We start from the raw sequence: 26,065 nt of genomic DNA on the forward strand, positions 1-26,065 counted from the left end.
GGGTGGTGAAAGTGTGAAGAAAAGTCCGGAATCTATGTGACCGCCCGCCTTACTGGTTGGCCGCAGCGTTTGTCTGTGTGTATGAAGAAAGTCAAGTTGGTCAACGGGGTGCAGCCTAATCGCGCGCATCGGGCTAAACTCATCCGAACGGGCGAGCCCTTGTGAACCTTGTGATTATCGTTCCGTGTCACGAGGGTTCGCGTGTGTGTGTGTGTGTAAACGATAAACCCTTACCGTGGGCCTTCTCCAAATCGGACAGGGCCGTTCAGCGCGTTCCCGGGGGGTCGAGGGAATAAAATGTACAGTTGGGCACAAAGAATGCACCGACGGGCGGCTACGCTCGGCAGTGTGGTCACATCCTGTGGCCACCCGGGGGCCCAGTATCCGCACCGGCTGGAGAAGGTAAAGTTCGGTGTCCCGCTGGAGGAGGTGTGCAAAAACGACATTCCCGGGCCGCTGCTGGTGCTGATACTGAAGCTCAACAAGGAGGCCCCGTTCCGGAAGGACGTGTTCCGGGCACCCGGCAATCAGGGCGCGATGAAGAAGCTGATCCACTTCCTGCAGCAGGGCCGGCTGGTGAACGTGGACAACTACTCCGTCTACACGATCGCGAGTGTGCTGAAGAAGTTTCTGCGCAAACTGCCGGGCGGCGTATTTGGGCGCGAAGGCGAAGCGGAACTGTTCCAGATTGTCGACCTCGACGATGAGATCGAGCAGCGGGAGAAAATTCACAGGTAAGTTCGACGGGCGGGCGGGTTGATATGAGTCACACACACACTCCGTTGTAGGTAGCAGCGAGTTCAGTGATAAGAGGAATCGAGGAACCGGAATGCTGACAAACACGCGTAAATAAGGGTGATTAACAGGATGTTGTTTACGGCGATAAATAAACGTAACAAGTCATTCGTGTGACCCAAACGCCCGACACATTACACGGTGTCCGTCACGGTTTTGTCACAGATCGGAACATTGTACGGAGAAACATCTCACCTTTGAGTCGCACCCAAGCTGATCGGCGTTCGGCTCGGATGTGTCGCCGGATCGAGTTTGTGGGACATATAAGGTGTAGCATTAAAATCGTTTATCTTAAGACAGATTACGTTGCAATCATTTGACTCATTCTGGAGGGCCACACGAAGCGAAAAACGGAGCGTAAAAATGTCTAATCGATCCCGCTTATGTCAAATTGTATATGAATCCGCGTACTTATAAACGATCTGACGTTACAGAGTAATGTCAAATCGTTTGTTTTCGCTTCGTGTGGACCCCCAGATTGAACTTCAATGGCTTTCGGTTGTCGAGGTGCTAATGATACCCTTGAAGAGCTACAACCACTTGTCCTGCTGCTTATGCTTAAGTTCTGGAATTGGTTATCGATTTTCCCATAAAATGATTATTTACACAGAGAGAATATGCGACATAACTCTCAAAGACTTTTGTTTGTTTCGTTTGTCAGTTCTTCTCAGTTCGGGGAACATTAACGTGACGATGTTTCTAATGGCAGTGGTTGCCACTCCAAAAGCCGCACCGAAACGCCGAAAGCACTCGGATTTGCTGCAATTGCTGTTGTTGCGGAGTGTGCCGCAATCACGCAGTCACGAAGCAGCAGGCCGCCGCCGCATTTTGTAGGCCGCCGCCGCAGAATTTTGCAAGGCATCCGACTCAAGGCGACCCAGGGCCAGCGCTCCCAGAGTGCAGCAGAGTAAAACTCCCATGCACTGCACCAAACATTTAGCCGCAACCTATGGCCCACTTTGAGAGGCCACCTCGTCGTTGGGTGCAGTTTTTGTCATCGCCGCTGGCGGATGCAATAGCGCGACGTAAGACAATCTGTTAATTGTTGGCTTCATCTGGACGATATAAGTATGTAGTCTAAAAGACAGACCGTCAATATTGGTCCGTACCGCTGCGGTTACAATGTTACTCCGTCGTATCGTCCACACGACCCGGTGGGGTTGTTAATCACACACTCGTTATCAAACTTGGTGTGTGACGACGAAAAGTTGAACGAACCGTCTCGGCGGCGACGGCGGCGGGCTCGGGCGGATGACCCAAACCGGGCGGAACGAAACACATACGGGGTACCTTACGCGATGCGATACTATCGCTCTTGAGTCCACCGCGCTGGTGAAAGCGCTGGTTCCTTCCATTTCCATTTGGCGACTCACATATTTTGTTTTGATTCAATTCGGAATTAATGCTTTTCCCGATTCGCTGTTCCCAAACCTGTATTTCTAGCGCCGCCAATCCCAGGAACAACATTGACACAGTGCTGCTGCCGCCGAATGGTTCCGTGGGTCGGACTTTGCGGGCTGAAGGCCACACCACTACTACCCGTGTCCTCCGCCTCTGCCCAGCACTCTTGTTGAGGCGCTCCCGTGGCTATTGCGAAAGCAAGTTGCGTCCCAATCCCGCCCCAGCACACTCCGGAGTTTCTTAGCCGAGTAAATTGGTCTTAATGCAAAATCCCCTTTTATCCACTTGCCTGCCTGCCTGCTCGCGCTCTGGATTAGGTACGGACGCTAGGCGCACTGGGGGCACTTGACTGCTTAACCAAGTGAAGCAATTCTACCGTTGTACTCCTCCGCCACCGTGAGCCTAATTCAATTGAAAAATGCATCTAATCAAGCGCCCCCGGACCAAGAGAACTACGAGACTACGAGACTGAGGGTTCCATTACACCAACCCCACTGGCCGGCTGGCTTTCGGGTGCGTGGCCAACGCCCGCGTGCTGGTCATCGCCGGAGAGGTCTTGCCTTTTCGCAGCGATTCAGATCGAGCCGGGGTTGCGCACACCATAAACGGACGCGGACGGGTGTCCGGGGGGGGTTTTATCAGAAGACGGAGCCCGGCGCCGGACTCTACACAGACTCTTCCCCGGTTCCCGGTAGTGGACGACATTGAAGCCCCCGCCGAGGTGGGAGTTTAATTTAATTTCAGGCCGTCCGGCTTATCACTTATGACGTGAGATAAAGAAAACAGCCAGAAGCTGCCCGGAATTGGCGGAATGCGTGTTCCTGCATGTCGGCAACACCAGGGCGGCTGCCAGCTGCCAACGCACATGGTTTGGAATTTCTGTACCACACAGTCCCGGACCAACAACCGCCCGGGGTCAACAGCCAACGAGGCGGAGAATTTGTGTCGCGTTCTTCGTCACATTCCGTCGTTCTCCCGAGCTCCTCGTTGTTGGCAGCCATCGATGGAGCGAGCTGCCCCCCTTTCGTGGTTCGGATATCGGGGAATGCCGGCTACGAAGCGGTAACGAACCCCTTTCGCTGCCACCCAACGTAATGGGGACTAGGGTCTCCAACCGGAACTCTGTTGGGGAGGAGGAACGAAACGATAACATGTGTGTGGTGTTTGTGGCCGGGTGCATAGAACCTTCTCGCAAGACAGCGCGACGACAACGCCCCCTGCGTATCGACGCCCTACGATTTGAATCATTCAGTACTGGGGAAGGTCGAGTTGGGCTTTGACTCTCTTTGAAGGGGTTGTCAATCAGCAAACAGGAGTCATCAGGAATAAAGTGCAGAAAGCACTACCCCACAATGTGCTAAGGCTTTCGCTAGACTAGGTTAGGGGTTCGTCAGCTTTCGTGGTCGGAAGCGCGACATTAATTATCGCTGCACGCGCACGCTCATTGTCTTAATCATGATGGTGGAACTCCACCCTTCAAAGTGGTCCATCATTGACTTGTCAGCATAAAGAAAGCCTGGGCGGATGTTGCACTGCGGCGCCCCCTCTCCGGCGATGAAGTGCTTATTGTTTGTGTGGCCTCCACTTAAGATTGGCTCGAGCGCTCGACTTGCAACGCAACGCGTCTCCCTGCCTGCGTCTTTTGAGTACCCATTGATTTCCCAAAAGGGTCGGTTCGCAGACTTCAAAATCTGCCTCAAACACAGTTAACAATGAAATTTCGGTGTCGAGGTCATCGAGCATCGAGCCGGCTGTGGCTGTTTCCTCTTATCGATGGGGTGCCCCGCAGTGTAGCCTATTGTTTTCCGCACTCTATTGGTTCTCGAGCCTCGCCTGACACCGTTATTTGTCCTTTTTCTCAACGCATCGCTCCTTGTTAATTTGGCTGGCTGAGAAAATGGCCTCTTGTTGCTCAATTCCGGTGGCTACACGATCGCAATAGAATGGGCGTAGGGGGTGCTCTAATGTGTCTTGGATTGGTTCATTCTGTAGGAGGGCTGCACACACTGGTGGGCCGCGTCTAGCAAGGGGCTAGGGGCATTTGAAATCTGTTGAGAAAGAATGCTGTAGCGGCTCGTGGCCGCCCGGGGGCCAACGCGACGTTGAGGTTGAGCAACCGGTTTTCGGTTCCCCGCTGTGCGGTTTCTAGCGATCAGTGCATTGTGGCGATTAGCCGCTTTGTTGCGTCCATTTTGGTCGTCGCTGGGCGTGCGATGCACTAATTGTTCCGATAACAATCGCTGGAACGCCCCTTAGATTATTCGATGGAGCTGCGTAATGCGTGGTGTGGTGTGAAGAAATTTCAAGAGGTTGAGCAACCATCTTCGTGTCGCCTCTCGGCGATGCGAAGTGGCGAATGAAATGTCACGCCTTAGCCCCATGCCTTACTTTTTCGGCATCATCCGCGTGATCAGCTAAATGTCGCTCGGCGAACCTTTTCCCGCTCATCGTGATCGTGACGGTGGCATTTGATCCATTTGATTCCCCCGTGTAATAATCGATCATCCATTTAGTCACCAAGTTGAAGAAGGTCCTCCGGCCCCACCGCCCGGTAGCTCATTAATAATGCGCGCGATCCCGGCGCACCCGTTTTTGGTCCTCAAGAATGACGTGATTAATTGAGTGGCCCGGAGTGAAGAGTCACACGACGCCGCCTGGTGCCCTGGTGATCGTGATCGATGAGTATGTTGCCGCGCCAGCGCCTGGTATGGGATGCGGACACAATGGGCTATTGTTCCAATTTGTTACGGGTTTTACGGGAGCCAAGAAATCCGGCCAAGTGTCGAGTGTGTCTTTGACGCACGGAAATGCGCCTACCCTAACCCTATTAGCTCTGTATGTCCTGTCAAATGAGTAATCCTTTCGATCGGACCAAAAACCTCGCTAATGAGTAGTGGCGGCTCTTTAGCGCGCGCCGTCGGTTAAAGTGAGATAACATCGGAGACCGCGGACCGGAGTGTTTAACCCCCCCCCCCCCCCCACCGAGCGTGGGCCAGGGGGGCACCCCAACATTCGTTATGGGAGTATTCATAAACGATGATTTATGTGTCGCCGGTGCGCGGCGATGAGCGCGCACGCCGATGCGTTCTGCGACTCCCTAAACTCGCTCGTCAATCGCTGATCGCTGTCATCTGTGTTCAGCAGAGCAGAGTGTCGTCATCGTCCCGTCGTCGTCGTTTCTCAACTAAGCCTGGCGGCTGCCCGGGGGTCGGCACTAGAGAGCAGTGCGCGGTTGTAAATTGTTGAAATAGTTTCACCTCGTGCAACCGGCTCTCACATAAGGCGATCGTCGTCAGCGTGTGCAGATCGTGCCGCTGCATCTCGGCTAGATGAGCGATACACTTTTGGCCACCAGAAGCGCGTTTGGGAGCGTTTGGTGGCACGCGGGGAAGATATTTCTATCGGGCAGCTGGTGTGTGCCTGGCGCACACACCTGACTCTTGGTGGTGCTTCCAATTTAGGCGACGACAGACCAACATATCCAACATGTTAGTTGCGCTTGTTGTAGTCGCGGTGCGGCGCGGCGCGGCGCACGAAGAAGTAGTCCACGGCCCCCCCCGTACCCATCAAGCACAAGTGGACATTGCGCGCCCATTTGTCATGCAAGTGTGATAAGTGGTGTTGCCCCAGTGTGGTGTTCCTCCAAATGTGTGCCAAACTGATGACGTCCGAGGGGAGCGCTCCGACAATCAGCCCAGGCCCAGGTCCGAGTGGCGCTAAAACAACATTTTGCGCTACACACAACATCGAGGGGGAACATTGGCATTTGTGGTTTCATAACACTCGGTCTAGTGTTTGTTTGGACGGCTATTAGGAGTGGACCTGATCAACCACGCGGTACACAAATTGTTTTCCTTATAAGGTCTTCGGACCTACGACTGAGCATATTAGGATGGCAATCCTTTTTGTATTAGGTCTGCAAATTAATTAGTTCGGGTTTTATTCGACATTTGTAACAACATATGACAACAACAAAACATATGACTACTTTAATGAAAGTATTGCCCACCGTTAGGTACTACTTTCTCCCATCTTTTAGGTAGTTCCTAAAAGTCCGAAGTTCCATCTTAGTCCGAAACAGCAACATCTGTCTCTTATCATGTCTTTTATCCCATTCTCGTCGTTTTGTGGACAAAGCTTTGCTTCAAGTGCCTTACTTGTTGTCGATGGGATTGTCCTTCAATAATTTCATTAGGTTTTGAAAGCTCACACTACACCACACCTTTCATATCCCACCACATGCACAGCATAACCATGGCAAAGTGAATATTTCGCTTTGGTTGCGATGGACCTGGTTAACCAGGCTGTACCCAGGACTTTTTGCTTCTAGGATTTTTGTAATAACTCCCCTTTTCATCAGCAGTGATGATTCGGTACAAGAATCCCTTTCTTTTCAGTAAGAGCAAGTCCACCATAAACTTCCATTAAAATTTGACCATACTTCCATAAAAACTTGACATGTTCAAATGCTTAACAAAGGTGTTGTTTACACTTCAAGGTGTTGTTCCTGTGTAAAACCGAACTAAATCATTTGCACACCTAATACTAATTTTTACCCAGCACTTCCGAATTAGTGTTGGTGCTCAACCAGCAATGATTACTCTGTGTTGAGTATTTTATCATAAGCCTCATAAGCGTTGCATACAGAAATGGGGCGACCCACCCCGCCGAAGGAACGTCATCTTGGCGCGCGGTGATGGGTCATCGACTGATGAAACCATACACACACACACAGAATCCACATCAGATGATGGGGCGGCACATAGAATGGTAACGATTGCGCCACACCACAACCAGTCGGTCGGACGGTCGGTCAGCGGCACCACTTATTTCGCCGTGGCCAGGTTTTTTATGCCTTGCGCAAACATATATGGGGTAGTAAAATTGAACTTAATTAAGAGGTTAATTTTTGTGTGTGTTCCGCTTTTTATTGCACGGTCCGTGTTGGTGTGGTTTTTCGCTGGATGGAACTCGACTGCCCAACACCCGGGGGAGGGGTTTAAAGCCGGTCTAGCGATAGGGAGAAATAGAGTGAACCAGATTGTTGGTTTGTAGCAGTTGGGGGGTACATTTGTAGTTAAGTAGTACAAAATTCCTCAACTCGCCGAGAGTTTTATCAAACCGTGCCAACCAATCAACATATGTCGCGGTTTTTAGTCCTATTTTCTGTGTGTCTAGGGCGCTCAGTTCTGACAGTATGTTAATCCCAACCCCCTAGGGGGGACACGGCCACTTACGTACGCCCCCGGGAAGTAGTGTTCTAGGTTACACCTTCCTTTGAGCCGCAAGAAACTCTGACAGCAAACCGTCTGATCGAAAACGCGAGACGCGCGCGTGCCCCTTGTTCGGTTCATCGCCTCCGTCGTCGCGATGGAGGAGTTTGTTACCATTTTGGGATGATTGGCCCGCGCTGTCGGCGGTCCTCCCTCTGCCCACCTTTGGTGACCGCGGCGATGTGGCGCACCTGTAGCGCGCGCGCGCAGCCAGTTGCCATCTGTCGGCGAGCCGTCTTCGCCCACGAGCGTTTTGTCTTGCAAGACGCGACCCGGCCCCCAGACCACCAGACGAGCAGGACGAGCGTTGAGACGACGACGGCGTTGTGGGGTGAAGCTGCGCCGCCATTTAGACTCCGTTTGCCGCTCGACGCGTCGAACGGCGACGATGACGAAGATGGACGGATGTTGACATTCTCCCGTCGGCGTCGTGTTAGATCAACCGGTGGTGGCAACGAGACAACCTCGAGGATGCACCATGCCATGTGGCGGACGAACGAACGATTTTGTAACGATTTTCTACTCCCGTAAACCGATTAGTGGGGCGTGGTCCACCCCCTTTCTGTCACACTGCATTTGTTTGACGGATCTCGTGACTTTTGCTTTCACCGCGATCCGCGCGGTCGTTTGTTTTATTTCGAATGATCTTGCGACCACCGGTGGCATCAGCTGGTTATGCGTCACTTCGGCCCCCGTAGCTCGTTCTTGGCCCCGCAGCTCGTTGATGGGAAGAAAATTGCTACCTCCAGGAACCGGATGTCCCGCGTGTGACACTTTGCGTATGGTAATTGCTAATGCTGGCCGCAATTAGCACCGTATTTTTTTCACTTCTAGCCGGTGGTGTTCGATTAGAATTCCACTTACGCCGCCAGTTGCTGGCGGCCAGCAAGCATTTCCATCAATTATATGTGCCATGTGAATGCGGAACTTTCGATCTTTCCCGCCCCGGGTGATGGTGGGAAGTGGTCGAAAGTGAAAGTTGGAAGTCGGAAATTAGACCCAAAAAAATACAATCCTTGGAACTTCCCTCGAGCTGGAGATTGTATTGTAAATTAAAATTATTACCCTCGAGGCAGTGTCGTCACGCGAGCCGAACGAATTTTTTTTGTCTGGTCCCGAGTGTGTCTGTCTAGCGATTGAAGTGATTTTATCCGCGCCGTGTAGGTGGGTCGCGTGATGTGCATAATTGACCAGTCCCGGTCGGTTGTCTTCCGGTGACCGATCGCTGCGAAGTCCCGGGACGAGCGCGCGAGACGAGAAAGTGAATTCCTTTCCATAAAAAGTCACGGACGCCAAAATTACGGCTTGCGGACGCGGTCTTCTTTGGGGGGTTTAATTTAAAGGATGCGCTTTTTGGGCGGTTGGATGTTATTGAGTGTTTGAAGTGCGTCCGACTGGGGCACCCCCCGAAACAGGCGGGAGATCATATTTTTCTCCTTTTATAGCATAACGCCGTGACGATGCCGTGTGTGGAATGTCGCCATGTGCAAGATACGGCGCTTCATGGCCAATGGGTCTCGTCTCATGCGAGAGATGAATATTAAATTAAATTCACCTCCTGTGGGCGTGTGGTCAGTAGAGATGAAGATCTGCCATTTGAATGCTTCGCATGATGATCAGCGTGTAACCTGATAGGTTTACGTTCCCGTTTGGGATGACTTTCTTTTGCCGCATCTCTTTTGTTTTTATTCTGTAATCTCCAAATTCCCACTAATTTAGGTTATTTTTATATCATTTGATTTTTCGGGAACAGCTTGAAGTGACGAGAGGTAATGAACCCTCAGCAGCCCTCACTATGGCACTTCCAGAGACATTACTTTTGAATAACGAAATGGCATAAACATGTAATTAAAATGTGATTTTTATAAAACTTAAAGCTATAAAAACCAGAAAAGGTATTCTTGCTTCAAATTAATGAATTTCTTTGCAGTTTGTGCGGAGAGACAGATTTTTTTTCTTACTTTTGAAGTTGTTTGGGAATCAAAACAAATCGCGCGACAGTTTCCGATCCCTCAAAAATGTTTCACATAAAAGGATTGTCCGTTCAACTCACGTGCCTTAACGGATTGGGATTCTTTTCGTAAATCTTTTTCCGAAATCTCTCCTGAAAACAAAGCCGGAGCCGGTCTGATTATTGACCACCGGCTGTCGGTCCCGGTGGTGCTACAATTTATTTACATGTCACTTCAACGACTCAACACGTTATTGGACACCTAAAAGAGCGATTAGATGTGTTCCCCATGCAGCCGGAACAAGATTTTTTTTTGGGTGGGTGGGTACCGGTGGAGTGTAAAGTAGTACGCAGAACCGGGCCCCGAACAACGACGCGAAACGACGTTGCCGATGGCCGACCGAGGATGGCCACTTGAGAGGCGATGGATGGGCCACCCTTATCTAATCTTATCTCGCGAAACCTCCTTCGAAGGGCGACCGGCTGCAACAGGCTGGCCGTGCGAAGTAGCGACCCTCGTCCACGTTTTCTGATCTTGCCGTCGCCGCGCGTGCCCCGGTACAAACCGGTCGTCGTCGTCACTGCGGCGATGCGACAACATACCCTTGGGTGGTTTCACAATGAAAGAAAAAAATGCTCGGATGGCCTGTGAGAGAGGTCGTCGTATGCCGTCGCCAGAATCATTAACATCATCAGCGCGTCCTGTACGCCCTGACAGTAAAAGGTTGTAAACTGCACCTCCTCTCCCGTGCTGTCGTCGTGCTGGGTTATCTGCAAGGTTTATTATCTTTTGGCGCGAGCGAAACCGGAAGAAGATTCTGTTTGATCGTCGCTTTTTTTCTGTTTCGCGTTGTTGTTATTTCCACGTCGCCTTTATCGAGATTAATGGCGGCGCTGCGAGTGATCAATCGCCTTCAAAGCTCAGCGTCCTGCTGTTTTGTGGGTAATTCTGCATAGCGCCGAGGGTCCAGCGTTTATCTGCTATTGCTCAACGACGGCCTCGATGACGCCCCCCCCCTAAACTAATCCGATGCGTTCCGATGCATGGCCGCCGGAAAACATCGATAAACCCGATTCTTATCAACAATAGCGCGATTCGGCCCGCTGTGGTTATCTATGCCATCGCCGTCGATGTTGTTGGGGGGATTGTGTAATGTTTTACGTTTGTTTTGTTACCGTCATCGGTACACGATGATTGATGGGAGTATGACCTTGCCTTCCCGCTGGCTAATGATCGTTGTTTACAGATCTTCCGGCATTTTTTTCGTTGTTTCAGGCGTGGCGGGATATGCCAAAAATCAAACTCTGAACCTACTGACTCACCGTTTGGCCGACGACCGGCCCTAATTCTCATCCTGGTCAAGGTCGTCGACGGTGTGGTTTTCCTTTTTCGCGTGTCGCGTTCGAGTTAATGTTTTTCCATCGTTTTCCCGTTTGAAGCGTAGGAAATGGAAACACGCCCACGGGTGTGGACGATCGTGTAAACGATCGCACACCGATCGTCGGAGCGCGCCCGGAAACGTCTCAGGGAGGCGACATTATCGACCGCCCCAGACAGGGTGACTATGTTTACTGGTTTGGGGGGGCGATTCATGCTCACGGGGTGATCGGTTACCGTGAATGCACCAAAATTAGAAAAGATGTCTGGCGTGGTGGGTCAAGACCACAATCCAGAGGGCACCGGAGCAAGTTCCATTTTCAGGACTCTGACCTTCGAATCGAAGATCGCACATTTTAAACTGATGTTTTTTTACTCTCCGCGTAGTGCAACGTTGTTTGATGTCGTTCGTTCTTTTATTTTCTCTACTTTCGCAGACTACTTATGTCACTGCCAGGCCACACGCAGCGCTTGCTGGTGCTGCTGTTCGGGACGTTCCGCGTGATAGCCAGCAACTCCGAGCGCGCCGACACGGGCATGACGAGCGAGGCGCTCGGGGTTTCGGTGGCGCCCAGCTTCTTCCAGTCCTGCGTCAGCGACGGCAAGACGGCCCGCATGAAGGATGTCCTACGGTTTAAGGTAAGCTTCCGCCACCAAGATTGGCGGCAGACCGAGGCTGATGATGCTTACATCACCGTTGCCGGAACGGCGGAACGTGTTGGCTTCTTGGCCACAACAAAAGACGACAAAATTACAGTTGATTGTTTTATAAATGAATTTTACAAAAAAAACCAAACTGCGCCAATAGTGCGCACCCATCCTGGTGATGGCAAGGTTTGAATACAATCGTCCCGCCACGGCTGACGGTTCGCGGTCCCCGGACGGGTTGTCCGGAGATAAACAATTTACGGCGTCGATTGGCGTTGATGAGAGTGTCACGTTAAGCGCGGCGGCAAATCACTGTGCCGTGGCCATTTTCGTACCTTTTTTTTGCGCAATCGTTAATGTTGATGCAATGTTCCTTCGTTGATTTTGAATTTTTTCAACAAAAACCACGTACCAAACAGCGCGAGCGCTTCGCTTCGCCGTTGCTGGCTGGCAAAACGCGGTTCGGTGCGGCCATAATAATCGTGGCCCGCGGTAAAGAGCGTGAAAGTCAACCTCAAGGGTGACTGCGGAATTGAGTTACCTTTCGAATGTACCTTTTAACGTGCGCGGGTTGTGCACGCTTATCGGTGGCCGCGTTCCGATTCGCTTGCCTGCTAAAAAGCCTGAGCCTTCCGCGAGTCATGCGCGATAATTCATAAAGTGTGGTGCATAATTTCCGAGTTTAAATCGGTCGGTAAGTTTTTTCCCGACTCACCCGTTTGCATCCGTGCCTGGTTTGGGTCGCGAAATTAATTGGCCTCTCCTCCGTGTGACCGTTTGAACCCCGTAATCGAAAGTTTGCTAAATTGTGTGTGACCAACACCAACCGACAGCCTCACCTGCCCGACGGTGCGGGTTTCGATCCGTTTAGTAGCCCACCACGGCCCAGCGTTTGATGTTTTGGGTGAAAGCCGCCCCTAAATTCAGTTCGAAAAATAAAACAGCCTCCCGACGGTTAGCAGCGCGGTCAACTCCCTTTTCTTGTGGCACATAAATTCGATTGCCGAATCAATCGGACGCGAACACACCACTAAATCCCGCTCGGACGCTTTCGGACGCTATTTGGGCATCGAAAATCTATGCTCTTACGAGAGAGCCGTTTTGCTTACGTAACATACGGCCCGGCGAAAGGAAACAGTTTGAGAAAGGAAAGAAAGAAAAAGGGGGCATAATTTCATATGGTCGCACGCTGCGCGCAAGGCTCGCGAGCCACAAATCTCTTGCATCGATCGCCGTACGGTTTTATACCGAGGTTTAAGTAATCTTGTGGCCGCCGCCTCCGCCATCGCGATCATCGCGGTGTTCGCCCACCGTGTCACGATCGGCACGGTGTTGCACGTTTCAATCTGTGCGCGCGCTCGAAGTGAAAATGAAATATGCATTCGAAGGAGCAAGAGCAGCCGACCAGCAACCAGTCTGTCTTTTGATCTCTTACTCACGGCCGTTCGAAGAAACTGGCTCGCAAAACCACGCTCAACCATTATGGAATGACGAAGAAAAACGGTCTTCCGACGGTTCAGTCTTCCTTGGGTGGGTCCGTGGGCTCACTTTCACTGCGCGCGCCCAGATCGTGGGCAGCTCGATTTGTATCTCTTCTTTGTCCAGTCTCCGGTCCGGTGTAGGGAGTGTCTAAGACGCCCCTAAGCGAGAGCTCGGGTTACCCAATTTGTGTTGTGGTTCGGTGCCGTTACCATCGCGTTACGGGTGCGTTACGCGCGCACGTACGGGATGCGGAAAAGTCCGCGCGAAACACTCTACTGCTGCAACCCATAAGACTCCATCCATCGTCGTCGTCGTCGTCTCGCAAGATTAGCGATTTGCTGCAGCGCAGATGCGATCGCGATGACGTGATCGAAATAACGGAAGAGCGCGAGGCGGGGCGCCACTCGAGCGTTACCGCATCGGCGCCAAAATGCAATTTTATGCGCATCTCACCGTAATGGGGCGGAAAAGTGTTCTGTTTTTTTTTCTGGCGGCGAGATGCGATCGATATGCACCAGCCACCAGCAGCAGGGACGGCCATTCTGTTCCCCGACGGCTGGCGGGGCACGTTGAACCGAGATTCGATGTTTAATCGGGGTGGACCAAAGTGCTTAAAATGAGGCTCTTTTTTGCGATTTTCTTGCGCAATTACTTTCTCCGATGGCGCACACACGTGCCGTTGGGCCACGTGCTTTTTTGTGCTGAATGGATGGTCCGTTAGCTGGCACCTTTGGGGGAGAGCATCGCCCGGCCCGGAGTTCAATGGAATGGAATTATGTTGTTGGAAGCATTTGTGGCCGTTCGCTCACACTGGGCTTTTGGAGCTCTTAAATGTATTTTCAAAGAGGTTTCATAATGTTAAATGGCAGTATTTAATGGTTTCAATGGCGCCGCAATGTTGCAATACCGTTTAACTAGGCATGGGTGCTGTAATCAATGGTGGCATCCAAACGAGATGATCCATTTTAAGCCACACGTGCCTTGTTCGGGTGAGTTGGTGAGCACTTTCTAACAATTTAGGCATGCAACTATCTTAAAAACATTACAAAATGCTCGGTAAAATAACAAAAAATACAATCATTATTCAACCGAACAAATTTAAAAGCAAGACGGATGAGTCGGTTCATTTACAAGTCTGTCAATTTTGTGAAGACATTTAGTTAATTCGTCTTCAACCCCTTGGAAGGGTTCTCCAATTGGTCCCTTATTGACCACTGTCACACATGCGGTGCTGTCGGTGACGAACCCTGACAATGGTGATAGCGATGCCGAGACCTGCTCAGAGGTTTTGACAGGTTTTGATCTATCAGTTAGCCGTGCAAAAGGTCACTATCCGTAGTCGATCCGGAGAATACAGTCACAACGGCCACTCTAAGCGGTGATTATTAAAAATCCTGGAGCTTTTCAGCCCACGTAGCTCGCCAATGCCTTGAATGATGTCCTCGATTTCCCAAACAAATGCCATCTTAAAATCCTTAAAGATCATGAAAAAAACCCTGGTCGATTGGTATCTGAACGATTGGACATTTTTTCCGGAAAAATGAAAGTTTTTCTGGAATTAAATTTCCACAATGTTTGAAAATGTACGGTGGCCCGTTTTTTTATGTTCACCAATAAACGATCTTTGACCCTTGATGGAAGTTCCACTTCGTTCGAATCTCAACCCGCTTGTCCGTGTCTTGTTTCAGGAGTTTCGCCCGAATCACGGTGCGGTGAATGGGCCCCGGGGAGAAATGCAGTTCATTAATGTACTTCTTCAGCTTTTCGGCGAAAGATTCATCGAAAGAAAATATTGATTTTCTGCTCCGCTAGCTTCTCTCTATTTGGCGTGATTTTATTTCGTCGTTTCTCGCCACGCACCGATGGCCCGTTCCGTGTCGGAGCGATTCAATTAAGCCAGCCATGCCAACCAGCCAGCGGGAGCACTGTAAAGTTGTGTTGTCTAAATGTTTCTCCTAATTCGCTTATGTGCCACTTTAAACACCCCGGGCAACGGCCGGCGCGAGTTTGTTGCTGGAAGTAAGAGATCAGCCGCGAGTGGCAGAAAGAGAAGCCGAGGACGCATAGCGATCGTTATGGCCTTGCCCTCGATGCTCTCTTCTAAATCAATTCTTCCCAAAAAATTGAAATCCCATTGCCCCGGGTGCCGACTCCCCTTCCGGTCAAAGCGTTCCCCCGGGGGACTGGGGAAAGTTTTATTTTTACCACCCAAAACTCACCCACGATCGCCGGGGACGGCGACGACGGTGAGGGTCGCCGTTATGTCCCGTGGTGGTGGCGGCGGTATCGTCGGCCCCCATGGGGCCCCGGATGTTCACTGTTTGCCATCTGTTTGTTTTCAAGATCGCGCGTCCCGAGGGTCGATTTCGCGCGTCGTCGTCGTCTCCACGTTGTCTCGCGTGGAACCAAGTTTGGGGCGAGCGGGCGGATTTTGCGAGAGTGGGCAAGGGGTGGGCTTCGGGTGCTAAATCAAGTCAAGTGTCGGGGCGGGTGATCGACTCGAAGCTGTATCTTTTACGCGCCGTGTTTTTTTGTTGTTCTATTTGCTTAACTTGAAGGTTTCGTCGTGTCATGGATCGGCCGGCTAGCTGTGCCGCTATCTGCGAGTTTGAGTGGAAGCGCACGTGCGACGTCCACTGTTGGTCCCGATGTTCCGAGTTTCTGTTTTAAACTTTGTGTGATTTACATATGCCACATTAAAATCTACATTCGGCGAGTTGAGTTGCTCATGATGAAGGGCACAAGTCATGACGGTACTACGTTGAAACAACAGTTGCACATTGTAGTCGACGTATCCGCACATTGTCGATCTTAGATTGAGTGCAGTACGAACGACGATACGCACGACTCAGACAACATACTCATGAATATCGCTGGACCCGGAAGATCATGAATAAATATCGATCGACTAGAAAATGCAGCCAAAATGAAAGGCCTCCCACCAAGATTAGCTTAATTCAATCGAAGGACGTACGTAATTCCAATTGGATTGCTTAAACAACTACTGCCGCTTTACGAAACACTCCAATAATTAAAGTCAGTGATTTAGGCAAATCCTAATAATACTCGTACCTGACTCCAAAAGAGTCCGTTCCTAGGTTCGGAACTCGAAGATCATTTCCTGGCTGGCGTGTCACGGTCAGCTAGATCCACAGGGATGCTTCACGCTGTGTGCTGTTATCGTCACGCACTTATCACTTCAAGATCCATTGCAAAAGGAACTGGATAGTCGCAGTCTCAGTTAGTTCGCCATTCGAAACGAACCTCCAAGATCACCCTTCACGGGCCTCGCCCCACCAGGGGGGTGAGCTGATGCTAATCGTCGCGAATTTGTTTAAATTCAACTCGTCACCGAGAGGTGGTTGTTGCATGCGCAGCCAGCCTAGCTGCGGCGGCGGCAGCAAACACACGTCGCTAAGTGGCGTCGGTGACGGCCACTTGGCCGCGAAGGGTGCGCCAGCAGCGCGCACCGTAGAGCGCGGTCGCCGCGGTTCCACGCCGGGGACCAGATTCCTGATGTGGACGCGGGTTCTTCGCGTCTAAACTTAGAAACAGGGGCATCATCGGCGTCACACCCGGCGCACTGCGCTGCAGCTGCAGTCCGAGGGAAGCAAGTGACAAGGTTGCGCTGCCTCTGATTGCGCCATGGCGTATGCTCTGGCGTATGCAGTAACCTCGTCTGTTGCTCGTCTGCAACTGGTTGGCTGGCGGCTGGCGGGCTGGTTGGCACACGTACACGTGCTCTACTGTGAGCGTTGACGTCACTGGCCGGCCACTGGCGCCGCAATTTGTTCGGTCATTTGTTTGTTTATTTATTTGTTTGTCGTCTTCGAGCAGCAGCAGCAGCCCTGGGGTACCGGTTCTCTGGCCGGCAGAGCTCGTTAAACATCGGACCCGTCCGTGCCACGACACATTAGCATGGGGCGTTTGCGCCGGCCCTTCTAACCCTTTCGCTTAGAAGGTTGATGCGCAGCGGACGATCGGAAGAAGATCTTGACGGGTTTCTGACACGGGACAGCTCACGGGAGGAGGTGTCTATGGATCTTTCACAGAAGCGATGGGGCTGGATCACTCTCTAGGGCGGGTATATGATGGCTTTCCATCGCAACCAGTCCATGTGGACGCGATGCGATCAACTTCTCTCTCTCGCTCAGATGATCAAGAATTAATTTCCCAGAGGCGGCCACGCTGAGTAGCTTGTCGGAACCGGAATGTTTACACGCATGTCCTGCTAAATACCGGTGGCTTCCGGTTTTTAACCCGCCCCTCCCCCTAATGACCGGATGTCCAAATCGGAAGTGAAAGTGTCATGATTTACCGTGTTAAGCTTCGCTCGGCGGAACGACCCGCGTCAACGGCACGGGGTGTTGGCCATTTGCTATGCTCGCGATCCAGGCGAATGAACACCATCGCCGGGCGCCCGTAATTCACTTTCAGCTCTCTGGCATTAAGCTGCTGCTGCTGTTTCTTCATGCGAAACGACTAAACGGTTAATCGGGGTGCGCGCGCATAGTAATGTCGGTGGCACGTTGCCTATCTCTAATAACTGGGTGCCATTTGTGGGTCGCTTCGAAAGCGCTGTGTGACCCGATGCACAACACGGTGACGACCACCGTGCACGCCTACCGTACACTCCCACACTCCATGGTCGCGAGGTGCATTACTATTTTGCTCGACTGGGACCCCAAAAACTTTCCCTTCACGCGGCGTTTTCGACGAAGAAAATCTTTGGCCCCTTTCATTCGTTTACAATGGATCATAAAATGCAGATAAACTAAAAGCTTTGTAATTGAATGTCTCAATCTTTAATGGGAATTTTGAGTTTGGAGCAATTCTACCGAAATGTGTTCCGTGAATGCAATAAGCAAATGATTGTAGAATGTAAGCCATTCATGTCCCAAAATTCTATTGGAACTTGGAAAAAACGTTCATTTAAAATACTTTCCTAAAATCGAATAACATCTGCAAATTGCGTGTTGAAATAGTTTATAAATGTTTCTTATTCCATTTTGCTTAAATATTATTTAGACCCCAACTGCTCAAAATAATAATCCGTTTTTTTGTTGCTACAATCGAAATCAATTGCCACCAACAAACAATGTTACGGGCGCAGTCCGTGTATCACAAACTTTCACCAACATTTACGAAATGGTTTGCAGAAATATTTGTGGGCAACAACACACCCGGCAAAGTTACGCCAAATCGGCCGCCGTCCAAGCGTGGTTTTTGCTCGCATTTTTTGGATGTCCACAGCACGCCGTACCTGTCACTTGTGTTTGTACGTTTGTGTGCAATCTATTGTTTTTTGTCGGGGGGCGAAGCGTGCGCGTACGCGCTCGGACTCGGAATATTGTACGCCGATTATCATCATTACCTCAACGGTCTGCCGGAGGAGCACCATTTAGACGTTCTCGCGAGTCGACAGGAGGGCCGATCGTTTTGCCGATGGACGCGCCTCTCTATTGGTTTGTGGTGGCGAATTGCACATTAATTTATTGTGCCGAGTTTGTTGCCTCCGCAAGCGAGTTATGACGGCAAGGCAGCGAGTTGGGTAGGCATTTTGCACCATCGCTGGTTGATGAAATTTCGGCTGGGGATTGAGCCGTTATGGATTGGTGGCTTTCGGGGCTAAACAGCAGAAACGGCGTGACCGCCAACAATTTTCATTCTTTCCCGCCCCGTTGAAGGCTGTGTGTTTCACGAGCCTCGTGTTTCGAGCGTTGTTTGGTGCGTCTCACACGAACGAACGAACGAACGAATGCTGACCATAATATCATAACAGTAGCGTGAGCTGTGCAACAACGGCTCATGTTTTGCATTTTTATCGAGGTTAAAATTAGGCTTCATTTTGCACTTCGTTTTCAGCAAACCTTTCAGTGCGTGGGACTATTGTTTCGGTTGTGTAGTTTCACTCTAATTTCCGTTGGACAGTGAAAACGACTCTATCGATATGACGGAAAGCGCAGTCGATATGCTCGATTGTGGCTCTGTCTCTCTCTCCGTATGCTACAAAAGCTTCGCCGTGGCCTCGACGTGTCTCTCTATTGCGCTTTATCGCTCCATGTTGAAAGATAATCCATCAAAGTGATAATGCTTCTAAACGATTTGCTTTTATCTCTTTCTCTTTTTCTCGCACTCTCTTTCATTTTCCTCATTTTTCCTCCAACTTGCATCCCAATCGTTTCTAACAAACCAAACATCCCCACAACACACTATACTATCACCACCGTCGAACACCATTATCATCATCACCGTGCGCAATCAACAACCACTTACCCGCGGGCGCAAATCGATCGATCATTTACCGATCCGATCATCCCCGTGGCTGTTTGGCACCAAATCTACAAAACACTTCCGAACCAAACTGCAAAAAAAATCAAAAAATTGAAAACAAACAATTTCACTGCGCGCGGTCCGCAATTGGTCCACAACAACCGAACCGCCACCGCCGCCACCCGAATTCAAACAAATCACACCACTTCAATATCACTCGCCACTCTCTACACCAACCGCAATTGTTTGCGTGTGCGATCGCTGCTGCTGCTGCCGTGTTGCTGCTACATAATATGGCGCACCCTACATTGAATTGACGAATTGGAAATCGGAACAAACGAAAAAAAACACTAACCTCTTACGCACACGCTGGTTGTTGTGGGGTTGTGGTTCTTGGGGAAACGCTTCCACCCATCCATCAACTCGAAACCAACGCCAACACGCCGCCGCCGCATCACAGGCGGAAGTTCACGTAAGTGACCCAAGAACTCTCCGGTTCAAAACACATGCACACTAACTTCGTGTACTACTACTACTTTGTTGCCCTTTGCCCCCTTGAGTGGCCGCAGTTAGACGCCAGTTGTGGGTTGTCCTCGTTTCCTTATCGTTTCCCCGGTGCCTTTCTGTTAGCTCCTCTATGGGTTTGTAGTTTTTTGTTAGATGTTATTCAGGTGTTGGATTCCCGTTTTTCTAACATTTGTACCGCCTAAGTGTTACTGTCTATCTTCCTCTGTGCTTTCACACACCGGGCCCTTTGTTGGATGCCACGAACGACGCCTTTGGTAGTTTGAACCATTTGCCTCCCACAGGGCGCAGGGCGAAACAATCATAACTAACTCGATCACCTGTTTGTTGCGGGGGGAGGGTATCTTAGTAAAACGGAAAGGAGCACAACTCGACCACCGTGTGTTGAGAATGATCACTGTCCGCTTGGTACAAACACGCGATCCTTCGCTAACTACTCCTCTTCTCTGGTTCACTGTTAATCGTTAAGACTTTTGTTCTCGATCCTAACCAAATCTGTTCGCTCGGTAGTAGTGTTGGCTGTTTGAACGTTTTTTAATGTGCGTCTGTAGTTTGGTTGTTCTTTCTCGATTATTGTTTCTATCTCTACACGACGGCATCGAGCGCGCCGCTTGGACTGTCGTTTTAGCATTTACCAATATTTGTGTCTGAGGGTTCCTCTATTTATATCTCTTCCCTCTCTCGCTCTCTTTCTCTATATCTATCTCTAGTACAGAGGCTGTTTAGAAAACAACTCCCTTTTTTATCGCCATTATTTAATGATCAATTTTCGTACATCGCTCCGTTGGTAGTTTGAACATTTTCTTCCGTAGCTAGCCCGGATCTGTGGCCGGATATAAGTACTTGCTTGCATATGCTGTGTTTTTGTCCTAATATTAACCTACCGAATGTCTTCACCGTCGAGCGAATGTGACGTCCGTAGTACCCTACTCTGTCTACTTTCCGTTCGACCTCTCAATTTCTCACTCAATTCCCATTCCCATATCTCTCTTCATCTCCGAGTCTACCTTCTGCTATCAGTATCTTTACTTATGCCCCCCAATCTATGTAAGCTAGCGTTTCCTAGAATTATGTTACAACAAAACATTTGTTCAATGGCCTGTTTCTTATTGTGTGAGAAGCGACGTAAGCTCTGTTCCGTTACACCGCCAAATACTCGTTAGGCGTACGCTCGATAGCCCTTTGAATGGTTCCTGCGTGAAGAATCCCGCAGTTGCCATTGAGATGTGTAGCGATGTGACCCAACTCCATACATTACGCCCCAGCATTAATGCTAATCATGTTGTGCCCGATTGTCCCATTGCAGGTAGCGACGAAAATTATGAAACAGATGATCGAACAGTTCACGGACTGCTATCTGTTTGGCCGCGTCAACTACGAGTATTACGTGCGCGTCACCGGGCGCGTCCTGAGAGTACAAGACGAGTGGATATGCTCCTTTCGCTATCCACCGCCGCCACGAGGCAAAACGGCGCAGCAACACTACGCATGTAAGTAAGCGCGTCCCCGGGATCAGCCAGTTTTGGTGGACGCCAATAGCTCCTGAGAGGTACCTCTGGTAGAGGTGTGTCTTGGTTTTTGTGCGTTGCCGCGGTTATGACACTTTTAATAATCTAAACACAGAACATTAAAGCTTTTATCGGCTCATTGGTCGTTCCGTTTGCTAATCGATACTAAACGCATTTTTCTTGTTCTGTTTCTTCCTTCTCTATTTTCTATGCTCATGGACGCTGGTGTGTGTTATCGTTTTTGTTGATCACCTGCTTAATCACCGATCGCTGTTGCTTCGCATTCACACAATCGTGGTTTGGTGGGAAAATGCCATACGATCACACGCCCGGAACGACTGGTGCTGGTGGACATCACACACTGATGTGGAAACAAACGCTACACAGTAAAATTAGCATTGCAGACCGAGAAAACCTGGCTGCAGTGCGAGTGCGAACGATGGGGGCTAAGTATGTTTTCGATGCTAACTTTCGACTGCCTCGTTTCTAGTGATTAACTGAATTAAAAATGGAAGAAAGATCACTCGTCGTTTTTGCTAAATTTTCTTTACCTTTTCTTTCTTTCTTCTGCGTCTTTGTGTTGGTGTATCCCGAATGATATGATGTCCTTCTACCGCCCGATACAGTGGCCCAGGAGGAATCGCACTCAACGCCGGCCCTGCTGACGACGGGCGGCCCGAACGTAGGTAACTCGGCTGTATCACTCGGCATCATTCCAGAGCACTCACTGCTTGAATCGTGCGCCCGGCTTTCCGTGTCGCTTGAAGGGCCGGGTATATTCAATGTGCAAAAGACCAGCTGCTCCTCGTCATCGCACTCGTCCTCGTCGACCACGCGGTCCGGTTCCCAGCATCACATGACGCTGGAGGAACTGCAGGCCGTCAATCGGTACGCGGAAAGCACCAAGAGCCTTTCCTACCTACCTCAGGTGAGGGATGAACTGCTTATCATGTAGTGTGTGCTGGTGTTCTCGTGTGTGTGTGTTTTTGTGCGTGTGAGACTAGCTGTCTGCTTGTGGGCCGGTTTGAAATGAGCGCCTTTAGTTATGCTGAGCTTTTGTTTTGCCACAGCGATCCTTCGGAGGAGATTAATGCTTAACGCGGTATAAACAAAACACAAATACACACACGCACACATACGCACATAATACATATACACTATCAGGATGGTGCAGAGCCACAAGCGGCAAAACTTTCGGACACTCACGTCACCTACAGTTTTAACCATCCTCTACCACAACGCACACATTTTGCTTGTTTCGTTTGCTCTCTTTCATTAGACCACTTAAGATCGGTAACAATTGCCTCAATAGAGTACACTGATGGCGATCGGTTCCAGTATGTAGCTTTCGGTTGTTTGAAGCCTTATCGATCCTTCATCTTGTACATATGGAACTCTCTTAGTTCAGTCCCGTTAGGTGTTTTCATAGTAGTTTTCGAACGTTAAGTCGAGCAAGCAAAATAGCTTTCCATAATCACTCACTAATGCCATGGCCTCAAGGGAACGTAACAATCTCATCGCAGACTACAAGCGCTGGAAACTCATTCTGTTGGTGAATTGTACAAGAAAAATCTATCTCAAATTGCGAACGATCGCGTTTTTTGTAAGCCAGAGTAAATTGGATTGAAATTAGCTTCTCAGATCTCACCTTTGGAGCATCTCGTACTGACGTAGTTCCTTTTACCGACAAACGTTATTATCCTCTAGACGAATAGATGAATTGATTACAGTGATAGTAAACTGTATCGTAAACGTAAGAGTGGCACAGCTCATAATTTTAAGCTATCTTATATTTGACGTCCAGGATTAAAAAAACCCCCTCATCAATAACAGCTCGCAGACTCATTAGTGCTGCTATCGTAGCAGAGCCTTAATCCAGCACTCCGTATCAATTTGTTTGACTAACCAACCCCAACACTGCATCATACAAACACAATATACGGCCACATCTGCACAGGAACACTATTTGACAATTCCAATGCCTCTGTCTTTAGATGTAGTTGGCAATAATTTCGTGCGCCTAACCAAATAGTCACCGTAGCTGTCTACCAAATACACGGACTTACGTAGCATAAGGTTTGCCGTCGTGAAGGCAAAGAACTCTTCGTCTTGACCTCTATTAAATTGTACCCCAATAAAGGTTTTATTGAACAATTTAACATTTTCGCACACAACTGATTTATTTAACAGAGCTTTACAGTGGCAGCAGACAGACACACAGCTACCTGGGGAGATAAGAGGCGTATTTTCTAGTCCCTAGTCCAACTGCACGCAGAATAGATTTAACGCACTTTTAATCACCGTAAACTTATGTTTGATGTCCACCATTTCGTAGATTCGAAAAATTGAGAGATCGCCGACCTTTTTTCCATTGTGAAGATCATCCCCATAGGCTCTTCGGTTAGGCTCTTCTGCTTCTCCAAAAAGGAGGATGATGTTCGGCCGAACGAAAACGCGAGCGCACAGAGAGGCGTATCAAAATATGAAGAAAGAAACTAAATCCACATCGCAATAAACATCTCTAACCCACCACAGTTATGTTTTGCGATAATGTCTTTGGCAACTAAACTGCATTAACGACACACTGTACAGCTTTAACTAATTGCGCTGAATGCGGACATTATGTGTATGGCCGTGCATAAATAATAAACCTCCGTTGCCGTTTGCGATAGTCTTAGTAGTAGCAGGTAGTATCTACGGTAGTGTTTTGTTGGATTATTGTAGTGGTTTACCGTAGACATGTGTTGAAATGTTACACAAAACATTGGAGTTGTGTTAATAACTAATATATAGTTCACGCAATAACGTTGGCATAACCGGGCTTACCACCGAAAGGAAACATGACACTTCAACCGTGCTCCATTTTCTTCTCTCTTTTTATATTGCCCACTCCCTCGATGTGTTTGGCGATCTGATGATCCCACCCGCGCGCCCCTTATGTCTGTGTGTGTGTGTGTGTGTGGTGTGTATGTGTGTACGGCGCGTTTCTTTGCCCGGTCTTGATTTCGAACATTCCACCGAACATCTGCCACGGGCATCATATCGGTGGCTGCTATGCGTTCCGTCGGCTGCGCCCACACCCTCTAGGTACACGAGCGACAGGCGGCCAGGATGCGAACGCGGTCCGAGTGGTTTCTGGGAGCACGCGGCAGCTCGCTGGAACTGTGCCACGACGGCGGCGGTGGCGGTGGTGGTACCGGCTCGCTGATCCATCCACCGATCGTCACCTCGACGCCGATCCCGGGAACCGTTGGTCATCATCCGCACGGAATAATCGGTACCTATGCTAGTATAGATAATCTGAACGATCTCGTCGTTGTTGTCGTTGATGTTAACCAAGACCAACAGAGCCACAAACAATACGATCACAATCACCACGACGGCGACAACCATCGTTACCACCATAACCATCATCCTGATCACCAACCTCATCATCATCATCATCATCATGATAATCCTACTGAGAACTCACCCGAGCTGGCAGGAAGCAATAGTGAAGCTCGCCAAACGCACACTAATAACAGCGATGATAGTGTAGAACGCTCTCACGATGGTGTGCTGTCGTCGTATCGTCCGCCTAACCCTTCCCATCCTAACGACAATCGCGGTCGGCCCAGCGCTGGTGACCGTTCGCTCGGGAAGGATTCGATTTCCGACAGTGACGACGGCGACCCAATGGCGATCGATGAGACCGACGGCGATGAGCACGATTTTGCCATTTCCCAGGGCCATCATTTCGATCAGCGCGCCGAAAATCGTCGCCGTCGTCGCCGTCGCGCTCTCCTTCGCCGTGGGTCGTACGATCAGATCGTCGTATCCTCCGGGTCCGTCCTGCCGAGTGCGGAGCCACAGGAGTGCCCTGGTGTGGCTGGTGGTTCCACACGACCTGGCTCGGCTCCGGTCGTAGGGCGGGAGCTGGGCGGGAAGAGAAAACCCACCAACAAACCGCAAACCCCCCATCAAGGGCCGCCCGCTTCTCAGCGAGTGGTATCGGCACACCCCGCCACCTACAGTCCCGATCCCGATCCAAGTGCTTACCGGCGCTTGGATGTGAGTAGCGCCAACGATGAGTCCCTTCCAATCGATCGGTCTGGTAGCCGTCGCCGTCCGTCTATGCAGCGTAACCGTAGCCACAGCTCGGCCACGCTCAGAAGCGGAAGCTCCAGGACGATCTCCCGGCAGAGCAATCTGTCGGCGATCGTGTTTTCGGTGTTGGACTTTCTGTTCTAGAGCGTCTTCGCTTGGGATGGGAAAGGGTTTTGGGGGCCGATGCCAGACAGTTACCAGCACGTGAGAGCGGATGTGTGTTGTACTAGAAGATTTCGCAAAGCTTCACAAACCACTTTGGCTGTTTCGCTCGTCATTTTTCCTTCTTTTGCCTTCCTGCGTTGGTTTGCGATCGATTTCATTCCGTTTGCTTTCGTGGCACCCTGAATTGTATTGTATTTAAACGAATTCAGTTCCCTGTTTAGTTTAAGCTATATATTTACGCCTCCGACGAGTTTGAGGCGTTCTCTATTGTAGTAGTATTTATTCAAATGAAGACGTTTTATGATTCTGACGAACAAGCTCCGATTGCGTACGAAGTTTAAACCATGTTTTATGGCCGGAAGTGTTTGTCAAGAAGCTCTCTGTTTTCCTTTATCGCTCCAACGGATAAAGTTGGTATTCTAAACTTCGCACAAGGGGTTCGCGCGTTGAGGTGTTGACAAATTTGGCGCAACAGAAAGGAAGTTACCACTGTCTTGCAAAAGACCGATTTTTGGTAAACTTTCTACGCTATTACCCAGCAAACCCGCTTAGTCGGCCGTCCGGTTGGTTTTTATTTAAC

The 26,065-nt window shown here is 50.0% G+C and overlaps 1 protein-coding gene across 1 annotated transcript; it reads left to right on the forward strand.

Moving 5' to 3' along the window:
* Nucleotides 1–297: 297 nt before the first annotated feature.
* Nucleotides 298–25,464, forward strand: LOC128278558 (uncharacterized). The gene is made up of 6 exons (XM_053017288.1): nt 298–734; nt 11,236–11,437; nt 21,033–21,216; nt 21,622–21,684; nt 21,861–22,162; nt 24,322–25,464. Exons 1-6 carry the CDS (start codon nt 298–300, stop codon nt 25,462–25,464), a joined length of 2,331 nt encoding a protein of 776 aa, XP_052873248.1.
* Nucleotides 25,465–26,065: the final 601 nt, after the last annotated feature.

Source organism: Anopheles cruzii, chromosome 2 (genome assembly GCF_943734635.1).
Source record: "Anopheles cruzii chromosome 2, idAnoCruzAS_RS32_06, whole genome shotgun sequence".
Classification (NCBI taxonomy): domain Eukaryota; kingdom Metazoa; phylum Arthropoda; class Insecta; order Diptera; family Culicidae; genus Anopheles; species Anopheles cruzii.